At 33.4% G+C, this 20,764-nt stretch overlaps 1 protein-coding gene across 2 annotated transcripts in view; it reads left to right on the top strand.

Moving 5' to 3' along the window:
* Positions 1-20,764, top strand: part of WDHD1 (WD repeat and HMG-box DNA binding protein 1) — a 57,344-nt gene that overhangs the window by 19,504 nt on the left and 17,076 nt on the right. For both annotated transcript variants that reach the window (XM_006180825.3, XM_032482080.1), the window contains 9 exons: positions 176-268; positions 1,846-1,952; positions 2,180-2,321; positions 7,018-7,228; positions 9,789-9,976; positions 11,352-11,536; positions 13,212-13,453; positions 15,558-15,695; positions 17,228-17,384. In XM_006180825.3, the coding sequence (XP_006180887.1) occupies positions 176-268; positions 1,846-1,952; positions 2,180-2,321; positions 7,018-7,228; positions 9,789-9,976; positions 11,352-11,536; positions 13,212-13,453; positions 15,558-15,695; positions 17,228-17,384 (1,463 nt within the window). The remainder of the gene's footprint in view (positions 1-175; positions 269-1,845; positions 1,953-2,179; positions 2,322-7,017; positions 7,229-9,788; positions 9,977-11,351; positions 11,537-13,211; positions 13,454-15,557; positions 15,696-17,227; positions 17,385-20,764) is intronic.

The raw sequence follows: 20,764 nt of genomic DNA, 5'->3' as shown, positions 1-20,764 counted from the left end.
ACATTGTTTACTTAAGAAAATTTTAAGTAATTTTTTGAGTTTTGTTAGTTGCCAATTAAAATACAGATTTTCTTTTATGTTTTGTAGTCTTGTTTGGATCAGTTTTCTGCTTTTGTTCTCTTTCTTTTTAAATTTAATTTAAACTTTTGTTTAAATCTTTTTTCTTTCCTAATAGTTATTGGCAGTTCCTGTGGAGAAATCTGTTAAGCTGTATAGAAGGGAAACTTGGAGTAATCAATTTGATCTTTCAGATAATTTCATCTCTCAGGTAAGTTTTGTAAGTGACATTTTGTGTAGGCTAATGGGAATTTTTTTTTTATATTTTTAATTGAAGTATAGTTAATTTACAATGTTGTGTTAGTTTCTGCTGTACAGCAAAGTGATTAAATTATATAAATATATTCTTTTCCATTGTAGTTTATTACAAGATATTGAATATAGTTCCCTGTGCTATATAGTAGGTCGTTGTTGTTTATCTATTTTATATACAGTAGTTTGTATCTGCTAATCCCAAACTCCTAATTTATCCCTCTTACCCCTACCCTCTGCCTTTCCCCTTTGGTAACCATTAGTTTGTTTTCTATGTTGGTGAGTGTGTTTCTGTCTTGTAAATAAGTTCATTTGTATCATTTTTAAGATTCCACTTATAAATGATACGATATTTGTCTTCCTCTGACTTCTTTCACTTAGTATGATAATCTCTAGTTCCATCCATGTTGCTGCAAACGGCATTTCATTCTTTTTTATGGCTGAGTAATATTCGTGTGTGTGTGTGTGTGTGTGTGTGTGTGTGTGTGTACACGCATACCAAATCTTTTTTATCCATTCACCTGTCAGTGGACATTTAGGTTGTTTCCATGTCTTGGCTATTATAAATAGTGCTGCTGTGAACACTGGGGTACATGTGTCTTTTTGAATTAGAGTTTCTCCGGATATATGCCCAGGAGTGGGATTGCTGAATCATATGGTAGTTCTATTTTTAGTTTTTTAAGGAACCTCCATACTGTTTTCCATAGTGGCTGCGTCAATTTACATTCTAATGGGAATATTTAATGCATACTTTACTTAAATACAGTTGCAGTTAAATATCATTGGAGAACAACTCCAATGTTATGCATGTGTCCACCTTCCGCCCCTCAGCCTTTTTTCATGTAGCCAATACCTAGACAGTAGATTAATCTTTTCTAGGTTCTATCTGGCTTTCCTCCTTTGTGAAATTTGATAGGAAAATCTTTTAGTTTATAAGAAGGCAAATTTAACCCTAGCATAGTAATAGGACACATTATTCTCACATTATCAGTAATTAGCCTTTATTGTTAAATTAGTTCCATTGAGACTTGTGATCACAGACCCTGGAATTTAGAGCAGGAAATATTGTTGGTCTGCTTTCTCTCTCTTTCTCTTTCTCTCCCCTCCTCCTCCCTTCCTTCTCTCATGCACAGCATTTTGCAGTTAAGGAAACAGAATCCCAGTAGGTCGGCAATGGCTTAGTACGGTTCACTTAGTACTTCACTTCCTAGTTCTCTACATCTTGATTGTGAGTGCTAAGAGGATGCCTTGTGTTTTCTCTCTTTCCAGGATAATAGCATTTTTTAGATTTTGCTTTTAAAATTGTGCTAGTCTGATATTCTTATGATGTATAGAGTAATAGCTGCTATTATTTTGATTGCTGAATTATTGAAAAAAAGTTAAAAAATAAGCAAACTTTATCTTGCCATTTGTATATCAGATTTAATTAAAAATTGCATGAATATGGGTTATAAAAATTTGAATTTGGTAATAAAATGAGTGTTAACAGTTTCAAATTACATAGAATTATTATTTGTTAATTGTTTTCTTTATTAGACCCTGAATATAGTAACCTGGTCTCCTTGTGGACAATATTTAGCTGCAGGAAGTATTAACGGTTTAATTATAGTTTGGAATGTGGAAACCAAAGATTGCATGGAAAGGTATGATTCATTATATCTTTTGTCTCTTTTTTGCTAATTTCTGTTAGATTTTGGTTTGTTTTATTATGAAACATTTCAAATTTGCTGTTATTAGATTGTCAAAATGCAAACATACACCTGTGTTTATCAAAAACCATGTAATGTTTTCTAACTAAAATTTACCTAAAGAAAGGTATAATTTCTATTTTTCTTGTCAGTGTTTTAAGAACTCACTTTTTAATTTTTAGGGTGAAAAATGAGAAAGGTCATGCAATCTGTGGCCTGTCATGGCATCCCACTTGTGGTCAAATAGCTTATACTGATGCAGAAGGAAATCTGGGACTCCTGGAGAATGTTTGTGACCCCAGTGGAAAGATGTCAAGCAGTAAGGTAATAAGTAATAGGGTAGAATAATTTCTTCAAAGTCTTTCTGTGGTCATATGGATTTGGAAAACACCACAAACTATATTACTTTCTTTGAAAAGTATAATTTATGTAATTAGATGCTCAGTAGTGCTCTATCATAAAGAAAATTGTTTAAACTTGTTTAACCTAATGTTTCCCAAATATATTTTACTAAGAAACTTTTTTCCGTCCATATAATGCCTATCAATATTCTGTGGCTTTCCAAGGAATACCTTTGTGAAGTACTATTTTAGTATCCTGGTGTTCTTGGGTTTTTTAATTAAATAAATGTTTTATAGATAAAAATTAGAGTTTATAAGTGTAACTTAGTTTAGCTTATAAAATTTTTCTGTCCTGAATTAGCCTTAACTCTTAGAGCTAATCATATACATCTTATGCTTATCTCTCCAGCCTTACTGAACCGCTTTAAATGGGCCACCTTGTTTTATACCTCATTGCTTTGTGCTCATTATTCCCCCTGCCTGGCAGATATATTCACTCATATTTCAAGTTGTTTTAGACTTCCAGTTAAGGATCACAGACTTAATACACCCATTTATTTCTACTCAAATTCCTCATACCTGGAAGCCCAACTAAAACTATACTGAGAGAAATTTTTTTAATGCATAATCTCATAAGGTTAAAGAAGATAGTTGAAATGATGATAGTAAAAAAAAATTTTTTAAGCTGGAAAATAGAAGAATGTTAGAAACTAAGCTTAGCTTCTCAAAAAGCTGAATCCTAAGACTGCACTGGGGGAAAGCTGAGGTGCCACTAGCTTGCCTAACTGAATCCCCAAAGAGTCAGAATTTGGTAGTACTAGGTACTTCTTAAAAATGATACTGAAAACAGGAGGGTTGATTTAATAAGCAAGTAGATCTGTCCAGTCTTAACATCAGTGGGCACAGCTAAGTAACTGCCCTCCTTCACCCCTGTATACATTTTGGCAGAATGCTGGAGATTTCTTCTCTAGATAAGGTAAAAATGAGGTCTTTGGTCCAGGGACACTGGATACAACTGAGTGGCACTGGGTGGAGGGGGAATATTTACTGAAAAGGCTTAAATGATAGGGTTATATATTTGAGTGCTGATATTCCCAGCTCACTTTTTATGCTTAGCTCCCAGAGCATTGTCAGCCAGTCGTACGCTTTTCAGGCAGGAGAGTGTAAGATCATCTCTGGGGAATCTATCTAAGAAAAAAGACTAAAACAGGTAGGAGATTTTTTTTTTTCAAGTATAGTTAATGTATAGTATTACATAAGTTACAGGGATACAATATAGTTATTCACTATATTGTAAGATTATACTCTACTTAAAGTTATAAAGTATTGGCTATGTTCCCTGTGTTGTACAATATATACTTGTAGCTTATTTTATACGTAATTGTTTGTGTCTCTTAATCCTCTGTCCTTATATTGCCCCTCCCCCTTTCTCTCTCCCCCCTAGTTTGTTCTCTGTATCCATGAGTCTGTTTCTTTTATTATTATTTCACTAGTTTTTGTTGTATTTTTTAGATTCTAGATATAAGTGATAACATACAGTATTTGTCTTTGTCTGACTTATTTCACTTAGCATAACACACCCCTGGTCCATTCACGTTGCAAATGGCAAAATTTTATTCTTATGGCTAAGTAGTATTCCATTTTGTGTGTGTGTGTGTATATGTGTGTCTGTACATATGTACACATACATCTTCTTTATCTATTCATCTGTTGATGAGCTTATAGGTTGTTTCCATAAATTGGCAATGGTAAATAATGGTGCTGTGAACATTGAGGTGCATGAATCTTTTTGAATTAGTGTTTTTTGTTTTTTATGGATATATACCCAGGAGTAGAATTGCTGAGTCATGTGGTACTCTTATTTTTAGTTTTTTGAGAAACCTTCATACTGTTTTCTACAATGTCTGCACCAATTTACATTCCCACCAACAGCATACCAGGCTTCCCTTTTCTCACATCCTTGCCCACATTTGTTATTTGTATTCTTTTTGATCCTAGCCCTTCTGACAGGTATGACGTGATACCTCATTATGGTTTTGATATTGCCTTTCTCTAATAATTAGCAGTGTTGAACATCCTTTCATGTGCCTAAGGGCCATGTACATTTCCTCTTTGGAAAAATGTCTTTTCAGGGCTTCTGCCCATATTTAATTGTTTTTTTTCTTGATATTAAGTGGTATTAGCTGTTTATATATTTTAGATATTAACCTCTTATCGGTCATATCATTTGCAAATATTTTCTCCCGTTCAGTAGGCTTTCTTTTCATTTTGTGGATGATTTCCTTTGCTGTGCAAAAACTCTTAAATTCAATTAGGTCCCATTTGTTTATTTTTGCTTTTGTTTCCTTTGCCTTAGGGGCAGATCCAAAAAAATTTTGCTACAATTTTATGTCTGAGTGTTCTGCCTGTATTTTCCTCTAGGAGTTAAAATTTCAAGTCTTACACTTAGATCTTTAATACATTCTGAGTTTATTTTTGTATGTGGTGTTAGAGAATGTTCTAATTTCAGTCTTTTACAGGTAGCTGTCCAGTTTTCCCAGCATTACTTATTAAAGACTGTTCTCTCCCCACTGTATATTCTTGCCTCCTGTGTCATATATTATTTGACCATAAGTGTGTGGGCTTATTTCTGGACTTCCTATCCTGTTTCATTAATATGTGTCTGGTTTTGTGCCAGTACAATACTGTTCTGATGACTGTAACTTTGTAGTATAGTCTGAAGTCAGGGAGCGTGATTCCAGAGAGATTTTTAACTCCACAAAAAACAAAACGTTGTGGGAAAATGATCATAATATACTACATCTGTAAATCAATGGATAAGATTAATGCCTATCACCTAGGGTTACTGGGACAATTAAATGAATTGTGTATAAAGAGTTAGAACAGTCTCTAGCACAACACTTTGTAAATGTTATTATAATTTTTATTCAGCCACGAATAGCACTTACATGGTCATAATAAATCAAAATACTGATTATTTTTTGTTTTTTTGGGGGGGTAACTAGTTTTTGGGGGGTTTTTGTTTTTTGGTTTTTGTTTTAGTAGAGGTACTGGAGATTGAACCCAGGACCTTGTGCATGCTAAGCACCCGCTCTACCACTGAGCTATACCCATGCTCTACCCGCTGAACTGTACTCTCCTCCCCTAAATACTGATTATTGATCCAACCAAAATAAAAATATTTCCATATTGCAAGGACAGGGGTAGGAGAATGATGTGCATGTGTACAAGGAGGGTAAGGGTGGTTGAAAAATGGCACCAAATCCTCATCTTCCCTAATAGAAGGAAGTTAATAGCATCAATTAAATAGATAATAATTAAAACTGAAAAATCAAAAAATAAGACTAGAATCTTTAAAAGTATAGAGGAAAGTATCAAAAAAAACCAGTTGAAAGCAGAGAAGTAAATTGGAGGCTGTGCAGAGAGTTTTCATTTTCATAATAAACCTTATAACACTGCATGTGTTACATATACGCATATAACATTGATAAAAACAAAAAGTAAATTGAGAAATAATTTTTACTTCAAAGGTCACCTCTTATAAAACCTTAACCCTTCTATCCAGAATTGTCCAGTCTCTCTCCTTTTTGGTCTTATTTCTCAGTACTTATTTCTGTTACAACACCTTTAATACTTCATGGCCCTCACCATAAAAGATAAGGTCAAAACCTTCATTTTTGAATAAGAAAGTGCAAAAATAAAGTTTTTCACCAACTTGAGTACATAAAGTTTTAGGACTATGGATGGAATAGTTAAGTATCTTCTTATAGCATTTATTTATAAATTTAATTGTTCAAATCATATGTTTAAATATATGAATTTAGGAGTATTTTTTTCTGTTCTCTTGTTTCTTTAAATGTTAATTTTCCAAACACAATCATCTGTACTTCCATCTAAAAGGTTTGTGATATAGTCCCTTTTGATTCCATTAATGATGTTCTCATTAGAATTTTATATCCAACTATAAGTTTCTGTTGACTTAACATTTGTACAGTTTTCATTCGTCCTATAGGAATATTGTGATCTTTACAATGTATCTGCTTACTATTCCCTTTTTAAAGTGATCTCAAAAACTGTTTATAGGGACATTCAGTACCTGCAGCAGTATGTTCACATTCCTAGGAATCGATTAATATTGAATTTCTTTGCTGCCTTTGTTTTTCTATTGGTTCTATCCATTTACTTCTATAAGCATCAAAACAAAACAAAACAAAACAAAACAAAACAAAAACACCAACCCTCCAAAAAATAAGCTTTCACTGAGATCATTTAAAGCAAACGTATCTTACCTAAGCAGTGTCTTATTCAAAATAGAGGAAAATGAGAGAATATCTTATAAGGAGAGATTTTGTAAGGACTCATAGGTGACTTCTTTTATGGAGAAGACTTGTGAGGAATAAAATCTTGCTTCATATTTGGGTATATATATATAAATATATTCTTTACATGTCTGTCTTACACTCCCACCTTACCTGTAGACTATAAGGCATTTAAAGTAAGGACTAGATTTTACATAAATGTAAGTACAATCCTCATAAATATATTTACTAATTATTTTTACCAGCATATTTGCTTACTTAGTAGAGTTTTTAGGTGCATATTAGAAGACTACCTATTGAGTTATTGAGTTGATCTAAATAGTTCACTAATACTTTTTAATTTGTGTTAAATTGTTCAAGGTATCTAGCAGAGTGGAAAAGGATTACAGTGATCTTTTTGATGGAGATGATAGAAGTAATGCTGGTGATTTTCTAAATGACAATGCAGTCGAAATGCGCTCTTTTTCAAAAGGGATTATCAATGATGAGGAAGATGATGATGACCTCATGCTGGCTTCAGGTCGTCCTAGACAGCGAAGTCACATCCTAGATGATGATGAAAATTCAGTTGGTATGCACTCACTTTGTGAATGTGATGATCCATCCTGGGTTTTCTTTTTTTAAGGAGGGGCGGTAATTAGGCTAATTTTTTCATTTATTTTTAATGGAAGTACTGGGGATTGAACCCAGGACCTCATGCATGCTAAGCACACACTCTACCACTGAGCTGTACCCTCCCCCCTCGATGATCCATCCTGTTGATCAATATTTTCAGTATTTTATTAAAGCTATTATATAAAGTTGTTATTGAATTAGTAGAATGTAGCTAAAGCAGTGTGTAGAGGGGACTTTATAGCATTAAATATGTATAGTAAAAAAGGTTTCAAATCAATGATCTAAGCTTCTGCTTTAGCAAACCAGCAAAAGAAGAGAAAATTAAATCCCAAGCCAGCAGAAGGAAGGAAATAATAAAGAGCAGAATTCAGTGAAACTGACAACCAAAGTCTATAGAGAAAGTCAATAAAACCAAAAGCTAGTTTTTTGAGAAGATCAATAAAATTACTATTTAAAATATAGCTCCTAGAAAATTTTTACTTACATATGTAACTCACATTATATTTCTGTAAGACAGCACTGCTATTAATAGCAAAAGGATAATAGGAGAATATTATGAACACTTTTGTGCCCATAAATTCACCAACTTAGATAAAATAGACAAGTTCTTTGAAAGACACAAACTACCAGGCTAACTCAAGGAGAAATAGGTGACTGAATAGTACAGTATCTGTTAAAGTTATTGAGATTGTAACTAAAAACTTTTAAATAAAGTACCTATTACAACAACTTACTTGGCAAAATAACAGACTTGAACATTACCAAGTAAAATGCCAATGTACAATGTAAATTGTACTGCATTTAAAGCATATAGGGCTTATAGGATAGCACTCCTCAGATGTTTGGTCTCAGGAGCTCATTACATTCTTAAAAATTTTGAGGACTCTGAAGAAAATCATCTGTGGAGCTATATTTATTATTATTTACCATGTTAGGAATTAAAACAGGAATTTTTAAAATACTTATTCACTTTAAAATAACAGTAAACTCGTTAATAAACATGTAAACATAACATTTTTAATGAAATTTTTTTAAAAATTAGAGAAGTGGCATTATTTTACCCTTTTGCAAATCCTGTTAATGTCTATCATAAAAGACAGCTAGATTCTCTCATGTGCTTCAGAATTCAGTCTACTGCCATATATTGTTTTTACTTTTAAGTGAAGAAAATTTCATCTCACACAATATGTAGTTTAAAAAGAGAGAGAGATTTTAATAGCCTATTGAAATAATTGTGGATATTGTTCTTTGATGCTGCACCAAAACACAACAAATGATAGTTTCTTAAAGATTACTTGCAGTGTGGAGTCTGAGAACTTTTTGCGAACTTTTTGATGAACATTTCGACTCTTATTATTACATTAAAATCCACTGGTCTAACTTGAACTTTGAGTGGATCATTTACCACGTTTGGTTTTGTAACATACATATTGGTGATTTGGGAAATACTGATTCACTGAGGTTTGCAGACCTTCCTAATACTGACACATTTTCCAGAATAATATTTGTTAGTATCAGCACCAATCTCATCAGAAGTTTTAAAATACTATGAAGCAGTCAAGTTCATGGTGGCAAATACAAGTTTTCCACTATTCTCATTTGTGCTTGAAAGCTCAAATTTTATCATTGACCACAAACTCTGTCAGTTATTTTTCTTAAGTGACCAGCTCACTTCATTCATTTTTAAGAAAATGTTTACCACATACCTAAGTCTGTGTAACCACGGTTTATCTGGCATTCTTTTAAGTAAAAATGGTATTACATGAAAAACTTAGCTAGTTCAGCTTACAACTCAATTACACAAATGCTTTTTTTAAGACAACCATTACAATTCTTTATGCATACTTCCCATTTTAGCACAGAGAACGCTTTTTTTAAATCTATGCAAAGATCAAGATTTAATAAAATTAATATTTTTACTATTTTTTAACATTTTTTATTGATTTATAATCATTTTACAATGTGTCAAATTCCAGTGTTCAGCACAATTTTTCAGTTGTCACATTTTTTTCTCTATGAGCTACCATAAGATCTTGTGTATATTTCCCTGTGCTATACAGTATAATCTTGTTTATCTATTCTACAATTTTGAAATCCCGTCTATCCCTTCCCACCCTCCACCCCCTTGGCAACCACAAGTTTGTATTCTATGTCTATGAGTCTATTTCTGTTTTGTATTTACGCTAAAAATACCATATGAGATTGCTCGTATGTGGAATCTAAAAAACAAAAACAAAAACAAAAATATTTTTACTGTTTTTAATGCAGTTAAGTGGTGGTTAACAATGCATTGACTACTAATACAGATTGGTGCCACTGCCTTGATTCATGCTAAGGTACTAACAGTTTTACCTCCATTGCTTTTGAACTGTTATTGCAGATGTCCATGAAAGAGGCAAATAACATTTTAGCATTATTAAATATGAATGGACAAGGTTATTAGATTTCCATAATGCTTTTCTTTTTTAAGGTCATTGGTATTTATGATTCTCTAATTATAATCCTTTGTTTTCTAGATGTTACAATGCTAAAAAATAGTTCCAGTCTTCTCAAAGAGGAGGAGGAAGATGATCAGGCAGGCGGCATTCAAAATCTACCACTTTTAACATCTCAAAAGCCATTTTATAATGGTCCTATGCCAACTCCCCGGCAAAAGCCATTCCAGTCAGGTTCTACACCCTTGCATCTCACTCACAGATTCATGGTAAGTCTCAGGTCTACACTTAACTTTAAAATAGTTTTATCTCACCTGTCAGCATTTTATCTCAATATAGTTAATTTTGTTTGGTAAAAGCTATTTTTTAAAAACCTTGATTAAGTTGCCTAAAGCACTTTGGTTGATTATAATTTTTTGGTTGATTTGTTTTATGGTTAACTCACAGTTTTAATTTTATTTCAGCCTCATTATTCAAAATTCTGTTAAATAAGATTCTGCTTTGTAAAATGACACATAATGAACATAAGTAAATGTGACTGTGTATCTTGCAGTTCCTCTTGGCTATACTTACAAACTTTACTTCTCATATTACTTTTTATATAGGAGATTGTACTGATTCCAGAACATTAGTTAGAAGATGTTTTTTAGAAAGCAGCACCTAGTATAGTATACTATTAGAAGGTGATAAGTACTGTGAAAAGAAACTATCTGCCTCTTTTTCCCATCCCACCAGCATGTATGCTCCATAAGCATAGTGATTTTTCTATTTTGTTTACTGATAGCACTTAGGACAAGGTATGGCACAGTAGGCATTAAACATTTATTTATGGAATGACTGTATTAGCTTTTTGTCTTAAGTTTAAAAGCTGAAAAAGTTTAATATTTCTATTTGTTGATTATTTGAGATTTTTCACTGAGAACTTTGCCTCTTGTGTTTTTTGAATGGAATAGTCCTGGCATAAATTTGTATATAAATATTAAAGGTGATGTTTTTATTTTCTTAAAAAAGTTTTATTGCCATCAGTAATTATCATCAAGTAATAGGTCTTGATTTTTCTAATATTGTCAACTACTTTTATAGCTGTTACTTGTGGTATAGGAAAGAAACACTAGGTCCTGTCCTACCCAGTGAGAGCTTATAGTGTACATGAGTGAAAGATAAGTTTTCTAAATGTTACCAGTTTATGCTGCCTTAAAAATGTATGTATTTATTCTGTAACTATACACCAGTTAGCTGGAACAAAAAAATATGCTGTCATTTATATCCATATTTGTGAGTAAGTAAATGTTTGAAATGTTTCTTTTGAGGAATTTAATGGTTCAGTTGTTCAAAGGCCAATTGTAGAGTATTTTTTTATGACAGTAATGAAATTCTTAAAAATATGAAGTGAAATATTCCATTTGCTAATAAATAAGTATATACATACCTTCTTTTCATGAAGAATAGAATAATTAGTCATTTTGCTCTGATGTTACTACTGTTACCTGAAACTGTTTAGAGGTATGTAAGCTGTGGCTACTCCATAACTTAAACCTTGATACAGACTGAATTATAGTATTTGTTAGTTTGTGCTGTTTTAGCCTACTGATTCTAGGAGCTTCAGTCTTTTTCAGACTTGTATTTAACCTTACATATTTGTAGGTGTGGAACTCTATTGGAATTATTCGCTGCTATAATGATGAGCAAGACAATGCCATAGATGTGGAGTTCCATGATACCTCCATACACCATGCAACACACTTATCAAACACTTTGAATTATACAGTAGCAGATCTTTCCCATGAAGCTATTTTGTTGGCATGTGAGAGCACTGATGAACTAGCAAGGTAAATTCAAGATTATTAGGAAGAATTTGTTACTGTTGAACTGTTGGACACAAATGTTGAAGTTCAATACAAAAAGTTAATAAGATAAAAACAAAAATACATCTTTTGTAGTATGGGTTTTCAGAAGAGTTTAGTACAAATACCACTACACCCCTAATACCTCAGAACATATTTCTGTTTTTGCCAAATTGTCCCCTTATTACATAAGGGTAATAAACATATTAGAGTTGTAAATAAACAAACTTAAGCAGTACAGAATTTGTAGCAAATGAAAATTCCACCCAGAATTCTACTCTCAGATAAAACTACAGTTAATAATTAATAGTTAATCCACCCAGCCTTGGGCAACTACTGATCTGGATTTTTTTGTCAGTATTGATTAGATTTGAAACTTCTCTTTAAAAAAAAACACACACACATACACTGAAAAGTGTTATTAGTACTATTTGTTAGTTTGACTTTAACTTAATATATTTAGACTTCTTAGATTATTTTGGCAGGTAGGTAAATAGGTAGGTAGATATAGAGACAAAAAAAGTATGGTAGAAAAGCAATGCATACAGAATCTGTATTTTTTTAGCTGATCATATGCTTATACACTTGATCATAGATTTTACTAACCCCCAGGTGATTTGAAATTAAAACCCTTCTAACTGGATACATTAGTTCCTTGCTGCTTAGAGTATGGTCCACAAAGTAGGGGAATGGGGCACCTGGGACCATGTTGAAACAGAATCACAGACCTCAGACCTTCTGAATCAGAATCTTCATTTTAACAAGATCCTCAGGTGATAGAATATGCATTAAAGCCTGAAAAACACCAAATTGGGTCATTTTTAACATTTTAATTGGTTTCCTAATTTACGCATTATAAAATCAACTCAATACTTCATTATTGCATTAAATCAGTTTACTTAAATAAATCACTGTTGAGCCAGTGTCTCTAACTCAGGATATCTTACATAATTAGAACATTTAGTTCCATGTGCAGTTTTGATTTCAAATATCCTCTTTGTTTTCCTAGGTATGTTATTTCACATAGACAATGTTATCTTTTTATTTTAAATTTGAATTTAAATTACTGTTCAGGAATTCAGTACTGCCTCTGATTCCAAATACTATGGTATCTACATTCTGAAGCTTAAGTTTCATAATAACTCACTTATATGCATGTATATATGCAAAGAAAAAAGACTGGAAATACACATCAAATTGTGAACAGAGGTTGGTAATCTCACTGGTGGGATTATATATGACTTTTTTTCTTTTTCTCTTTATTCTCCATTGTTGTTATTATTATTATTTGCAATGAGAGAACTGTTGTCTAATGTTTTGATGCTTCCTTTTTTAAAATTTGGTTGTGATTTTTATGTGTATTTGCACCTAGGTTTATACTCTACAGATTTTAGCCTGCCTTTTTCTCCATTTTACATTATGTTGTGAGCATTTTCCTTTATCTTTAAATATTCAATAACATGACTGTTAATGGTTTTAATGTGGTCCCTTTTAAAGATATTTCATAATTACTTTCTTAAAGCCATTTTTGCACTATTTGTGTATAATAGAAAAAATAAGCTATTTGATTTTGTTACTGGGTATTATGATTAGGTTTTTTTATATATACAAAATATCAAATATGAATGTTTGATTGTTTCTGTCTTGTTTTAATTTTTAGCAAGCTTCACTGCCTGCACTTTAGTTCTTGGGATTCAAGTAAAGAGTGGATAGTAGACATGCCTCAAAATGAAGATATTGAAGCCATATGTCTTGGTCAGGGTTGGGCTGCTGCTGCCACTAGCACCTTGCTTCTTCGCTTGTTTACCATTGGAGGTGTTCAAAAAGAGATGTTCAGTCTTCCTGGGCCTGTGGTGTCAATGGCAGGACATGGAGAACAGCTTGTCATTATTTATCATAGAGGTAGATTTTTTTTCTAGTCTTTCACAATTTTGCCATGACCTGAGCTTTTCTGTAAAATGGAAATTACTTGGGCTTTTTTTCCCTCTTTTTGTTTTGGTTTATACCTCCTTTTGCGATTTTTTTAAACATTTGAATCGGTATAATCTTTGTAGAGAATTTTGTTGTTTTAAATAATAGCAATGAAAGCAAAAACAGTTTATTTATAGAAAAACTGTACTGTAGAAAGAATTCTAAGGTAGAGTTTTGTTAATTGCTTCCATGTCCATATCTTCCATATCTTATAAGAATTATGAGAGTTTAAATGTCTCAAAAAATAAACTAACTCTTTATGTGAAGGACCAAAACGGCCTTGAATGTGACTTTTAAAAAGTTGCTGCTTCCTTTTTATCACTTCGTTTTCTTCCTTTGGTCCCCACCACTATGCTAAGACTGGTTTTATCAAGGTTACCGATGATCTTTTTATGCTTATTTAAGTAATTCTACTAGAAATAATTTCTTTTGTCTTCTGTGACATCACTCTCCCAATTTCTTCCTTACTGATAACTCCTTGAGCTCCTTTGCTGGCTCCTCCTCCTATGCCAGCCCTTTAGGTGGAATGTTCTAGGGCTCAGTTACAGTCCCTCTTCTCTGGTACTCTCTCTAGGTCGGGATCTGTCAATCTTTCAACTGCTTAGACCTAGTGAAAAATGCATTCTGTTGCTATTCTATGCATACCTGCAAATATAACAAAAGTCTCGTGGACAACATTTACTCTTTGATTTCATTGTTCTTTAAGTGCTGGTTATAATGCTAAACTGATTTCATGACTCAGGAAAAAATGCAGTTTGAGAAACTACCCTGGATTATCTCAAGACCCGTGGCATTAAATACATCTATGTGTTCATGACTTCTAAATTAATATTACCAACCCTTCTCTCTCCTGTCTCCAGACTCACAGATCCAATTGTCCACTTGAAATCTCTATTTTGATGTACATCTCAAACTTAACTTTGTCACAGTAAAACCTCGGGGGGGGTTTTTTCCCCCACAAACTTACATCTTAGTTTTCCCATCTCCATAAATGGCATACTATCAATCTAACTACTCAAGCCAGAAATATAAAAGTTATCCTTGATTCTTCTCTTTCCCTCACCCCCACATCATCTGCATTGGCAAAGTTGTATCATGTCAGTTCACCCAACTTTCTAAATCTGTCTCTCTTCATCTCCACTAAAACCCCAGTCCAAACCAGATGTCATCTCTTGGACTATCAGATAACCTCCAATTCTTCCTTCCACAATCCATTCTCCACATAGCAGCCTAGGTGATCTTTTAAAAACATAAATCAGACCACGGCCCTCTCCTGCTTAGATTCCTCTGATGACTTCCTGTTGCTTTAGAATGAAAATCAAACTTCTTACTGCAGTTGGCAAAGTCCTACGTGATCTGAACTTTGCCTGCCTTTTCAACCTCAACTCTTACCACTTTTTCTTGCTACTCGTTCTGGCCCTACTGACTGCTTTGTGTTCTTCAAACTCACCGAGTTTGTTCCCACTTTGGGACCTTTTCATTAGCTGTTCCCTGTCTGCTGTAGTGCTCCTCCCCCTATCATTTGGGTGACTAGCTCCAACTTGCAAATCATATCTCAGTTTAAATTTCACTTTCTTGGAAAGGCTGCCTTTGTCTGTTCAATCTAAAATAGCCACTTAGTCTGACACTCTATCACATTAGCATTTTTAATCTTTGATAATAACACTTAGCATTTTTTCTTTCTTTTTTTAAATTACTTTTTCCTTTCTACCTGAGTATGAATTTCATGAGAATAGGGACTTTGTCTTCTTTACCATTATAACCTCTGTACCTGGCACAAAGTAAGCTCTCTGTAAATATTTCTTGAGTGAATGAATTACCACTTAGAAACACTTTATAGTAATAGTCCTTGTAATGTAATATTCTGCTTCTAATACCCGAATGGTGCTTCAGTTAGGTAGGTTATCTATAAAATGTAGTGCTAATTAATCTAGGAATTTAACACAAAATCAGTTCAATTCACAGAAAATAATTCAGACTACATTATAGCCAAATAACCATGGATACCTGATTTATATTTCAATTTTCTGACTAGGTACAGGATTTGATGGTGATCAGTGTCTTGGAGCTCAACTGCTGGAGCTGGGGAAAAAGAAAAAACAAATTTTACATGGTGATCCTCTTCCTCTTACAAGGAAATCCTACCTTGTATGGGTTGGATTTTCAGCTGAAGGCAAGATAAATTCATTTATTAAAATTAAAGACATTTTTTCAAGAAGAAAATTGTTTCATTATTTTAATTGTAATTAGTTTGTTTAAAGATAAATAGTCAATATTTTATGTTTAAATTTCTTTGTATTAATATATTGGCAGAACTAGAAATGCTTTGTATACAAGTCTCTTCGTCAGAATTCTGATTAGAAAACTTACAAAGAGGAAAATATATTTTACTGGATATTTATTAGCTAGCAAGGAGGAAATCCAAATCAGAGCTAAAGTTCTAGCTTTTCTAGAAGATTCTACACAAAAATCAAGAATTTTCTACTGCTGCACAATCCACTGCCGTAAACACTAGCCATTGTGGCTATAGAGCACTTGAAATGTGGCTAATCTGAATTGAGATGTGCTGTAAGTGTAAAATATTCTCCAGATTTTGGAGGCTTAGTATGAGAAAGAAGTAAAAGACGTCAGTAATTTTTTACGTTGATTACATGTTAAGATGATAATATTTGGATATATTAGAGTTAATAAAATAGATTATTAAAATTAACTTTACTTTTTTCCCCCTTTTCTCATGTGGCACTAGGAAATTTAAAATTAGACTTGTGGCTCACATGGTATTTCTATTGAACAGTGCTATTGTAGACTCACTTAATAGTGGCTTATGACATGATTTGAAGGACACTGAGGAATACCTTATTTTAAGGCACCTGTTAACCCTATCTTCTAGTTTAAATATTTCTATTATTGGAGATTCATGCCCCTTTAATTACATTATTGGAAACTCCAGCTTACCCTTAAAAAATCACCCAGTTCTGGATGTGTTTTCTATTGGAATATTACAAGTCACTTGGCTTTAAATGTGACTATTAGTAACTTCCATTCATATAGCTTTATTTTTCTCTCCCAGTTACCAGTTAGATCTAGACTCTGAGGAAACTGCTGTTTGCAGAGTGAAATCACAGATAAAAAAGGAATAATTAGGGAATTTGCCATGTGCTTCTTGAAATGGGAGCAGAGTAGGTAGGAAATGGGGATTCTTGTTTCCTAGGTAAGCCTAGGAGTTGGGGAACAGCATAGTGACAAGGCTAAGAAAGAGAGGGAGGAAGAAGAATACTAAGACGGACTTCTCCACATCATCACCTTGCATCAGGTTCTGGTCATTTTTTCAAGTCTCTTAACCAAGGAAACTTCAGACCAAAGTTTAACTTTTTTACTAAAATTGGCTTTTAAAAAACTGCTATATTCCAGCAGGTGGCATAGTTTTCACTGAAATGATCAGGTTTTTACCCTCATTATTGGGTAAATTTTAGTCATATCGTGTGCAGTTTTTTTTTTTTCCCCTCTCTTTATTCAGTTAGGTCTTACTCTATGTGGTTAATGAAAATCTATGGGAAATAATCTTGGATTATTTGCCGTTTTGTTTTGTTTTTTTGCTTTATGCTTTTGAATTGAAAGTTGAATGATTGGTATTTGTTTTTGAAAAGGGATATATTTAACAAATATGTAGCTGTCTCTGTGATTTGTTTTTTTATTGTTGTATAGGTACCCCATGTTATGTGGATTCGGAAGGCATTGTTCGAATGCTCAACAGAGGACTTGGTAATACATGGACTCCCATATGTAACACAAGAGAACACTGCAAAGGAAAATCTGATCACTACTGGGTGGTTGGTATCCATGAAAAACCCCAGCAGCTGAGGTGGGCTATTAGGAAATGCTTAGTTGACTCTTCTTAAAAAGTACTTTGAAATTCTTTGTATTGTGCTCTTTAAAGATATTTTTAAAATTTGTGTTTCACCTTAGTTCATTTACATGCTTTCCATATTCACTAAGTTAGGAATTTGTTTATATTCACTTTGAAGTTTTTAGCTAATTTCTTGACTTGAAACTTATTGAACAAAATAGAAATTAAGTTTATTGGTGTGACTTGCACCATTTCAGCCAGACAAGGAGGGGAGTTCTGGCTAATCATGGCATTTCATCTTTTATTACAGCCTTTTATTTAAAACTGTGATTTAGAGTTGGATGTACAATTTAGCTGCTTTTTGAGACGTTTAGCTTAATTATTGTTATGGGGAGAGGGCTAGTAGGGGTTTAGTAGTTGACTGCAAGTGTGGAATTCTCAGTTCATATAGTCTCTGTTCAGTATTCTGTTTTATGTTTTCCTCTGTCTTGACACCTGATACCTGGGTCTAAAAGACTGTTGGTGACATTGTGTAGGTACTTGGTGAACAAATAAGTCTCCGCTTTCCTGAGCTTACAGTCTGATTTAGGAGACAGATAGCAGAAACGAGTAACTATTAATTACTTCTTGGGGAAGATGCCACTAATTAATCTGATTCGACTCATGACAGACAATAACAGAAGAACATTTTCTAGGTACTATGGTCACAGAAGACTCTTAACAGAGGTAGTATTTAGAATGAGATCTGGAGGTCAAGGGGTCTGTTATGGAAGAATGAACTGAAGAGCAGTCCATGTTGCGTAAACAGCATGCGCAAGAGCCCTGAGGTCAGAAAGAACTTGGTGTGTTTGAGGAATTGAAAGGATATAAACGTGGCTAGAGTGCAAAGAAGTAGGGGGTGGCAGGGAACATAAGTCCAAGTTGGTATTAGTAAATTAGACACAGGCTGCATTATAGATAGAGAAGTTTGGACTTCCTTTGAAGTGTGTCAAGAAGCCATTCAAGGGTTTCATGCAGCAGAATGATGTAATCTGATTTATACTACAAAAATAAAAATATATGTGGTAAATGGATTCACAGAGGTAAGATCGGGCATAGGGAGAACAGTTTTCAACTAGGGGGTTTTCCACTCTTTTGGGGATGTTTGGAAATGTAGGGTATTGTTTTTAGCTGTCACAATGATTAGGAATTATTCTGTCATTCAGAAAGCTGGGGCCTAGGTTGTTAAATATCTTAGAGTGTGTGGGATGGTCTTGCTCAACTACAAATTTTCCTTCCCCAAATGCTATTAGTTTGAGGAGAATTTTGTAGTCATCTCACTGAGCTATAATTATGGCTGGAACTAGTGTGGAGCAATGGAAACTAAGAGAAGCAGATTCAAGATAGAAACAGTAAGATTTGCTGGTAGATTGGGGGTTGGGAATGAGAGAAGAATCATTGACACCCATGTTTCTAGTTAAAGCTATTAGATTGATAGTGGTACCATTTAGAGAAATAAGGAAGATGAAAATGAATTCTCTTGGTGTTAAACCTGCAAAATAGCCAAATGAAGATATCAAGAAGATATTGGAATATATGATTCAAATTCAGAGAAATTTTGGCTGGAGATACACATTTGGGAATCATCAGATTATAGAAGGTATATAAAGTTATAGCAATAAATAAAAAGAGACAAAAAGTCTCAGAACCCAGCCCTAGTGGAGCCCTAAGTGGAGACTATTTCAAGAAAGAGGCAATAGTCAGAGAGGGAAATAAATGGCTCTAAATATATGAAAAGTGATTAATGTCACTCAAAATAAGATAAATACAAATCAAAACTAAAAAGAGAATTCTCTTTTTACCTAGCAAATTAGAAAAATCTGTAAATTTGATAACATTCTTAGTTGGTGAGGCTGTAGGGAAATAATTACATTTACATATTGCTGATGGGAGTATAAATTGGCTATAGTCCCTGTGGAAGGCAATTTGTGAAGAACTATCAGATTTAGACTCAGTGATTCTGCCTGTAGGATTTATCCTACAGATATACTAGTACTTGCTATTTAAAGTATGATCCATGGAAAAGAAAACAAATAACAAATGTTGGCGAGGATATGGAGAAAAGGGAACCCTTGTACACTGTTGATGGGAATGTAAATTGATGCAGCCACTGTGGAAAACAATGTGGAGGCTCTTCAAAAAAACAAAAAATAGAACTACCATATGACCCAGCAATTCCACTCCTCAGTATATATCCAAAAAAAATTAAAACATTAATTAGAAAAGATACACGCACTCCAGTGTTCATAGCAGCGTTATTTACAATTGCCAAGATACAGAAGCAACCTAAGTGTCCGCAACAGATGCGTGGATAAAGAAGATGTGTGTACACACACACACACACACACACACACACACACACACTGGAATATTACTCAGCCTTAAAAAGGAGTGAAACTCACTTGCAACAACATGGTGGACTTGGAGGGTGTTATGCTAAGTGGAATAAGTCAGGCAGAGAAAGGCAAATACTGTATGATATCATTTATATGTAGAATATAAAAAATACAACAAACTAATGAATATAATAAAAAAAGAAACAGTCAAAGATAAAGAACAAACTAGTAGTTACCAACCGGAAGAGAGAAGGGGGAGGGGCAATCTAGGGGTAGAGGATTAAGAGGCACAAACTATTAATGTATAAAATAAGTTACAAGGATATACTGTATAACATAAAGAATGTAGTATTTTATAATAACTATAAGTGGAGTATAACCTTTAAAAATTGTGAAAAACTATTTGTACACCTGTAATGTATATAATATTGTATATTAACTATACTTCAATTAAAAAAATAATAAAGTACAACCTGTGGACCAGGAGCATCAGCATTACCATTAGAAATGCTGAACCTCAGGCATCACATCAGATCTACTGAATCAGAACCTACATTTTAACAAGATCTTGTGCACATTAAAGTTTAGGAATTACTGCTGCTAGCATATGTGGGGGAATATGTAAAAGATATCCTACATTTTAGGATTATTAATATTAGCAAAAGATTGGAAACCTAAATTCTCATTAGTAGAAGAATACAGACATATGTTCTGTATCACTGTACATGAGAACTATTCAGCTCTTTTTAATAAGGGTGAAGCAAATTATGTATGTGATAAGGGATGTGCATCTAGAATATATAAAGATCTCTTACAACTCAAAAAAAGACAGCTCAGCCGAAAAACAGGCAAATGGTTTGAATAGACATTTCTCCAGAGAAGATACACATATGACCAGTAAGCATGTGAAAAAATATTAACTTCATTAGTCATTAGGATAATGCATATCAAAACCACAGAGATGCCACTTTACACTCACTAGGCTATAATCTAAAAGATGGACAATAACAAGTGTTGATC

Source organism: Camelus ferus, chromosome 6 (assembly GCF_009834535.1).
Source record: "Camelus ferus isolate YT-003-E chromosome 6, BCGSAC_Cfer_1.0, whole genome shotgun sequence".
Taxonomy (NCBI): Eukaryota; Metazoa; Chordata; class Mammalia; order Artiodactyla; family Camelidae; genus Camelus; species Camelus ferus.
This window is presented reverse-complemented; position numbering and strand designations above follow the sequence as displayed.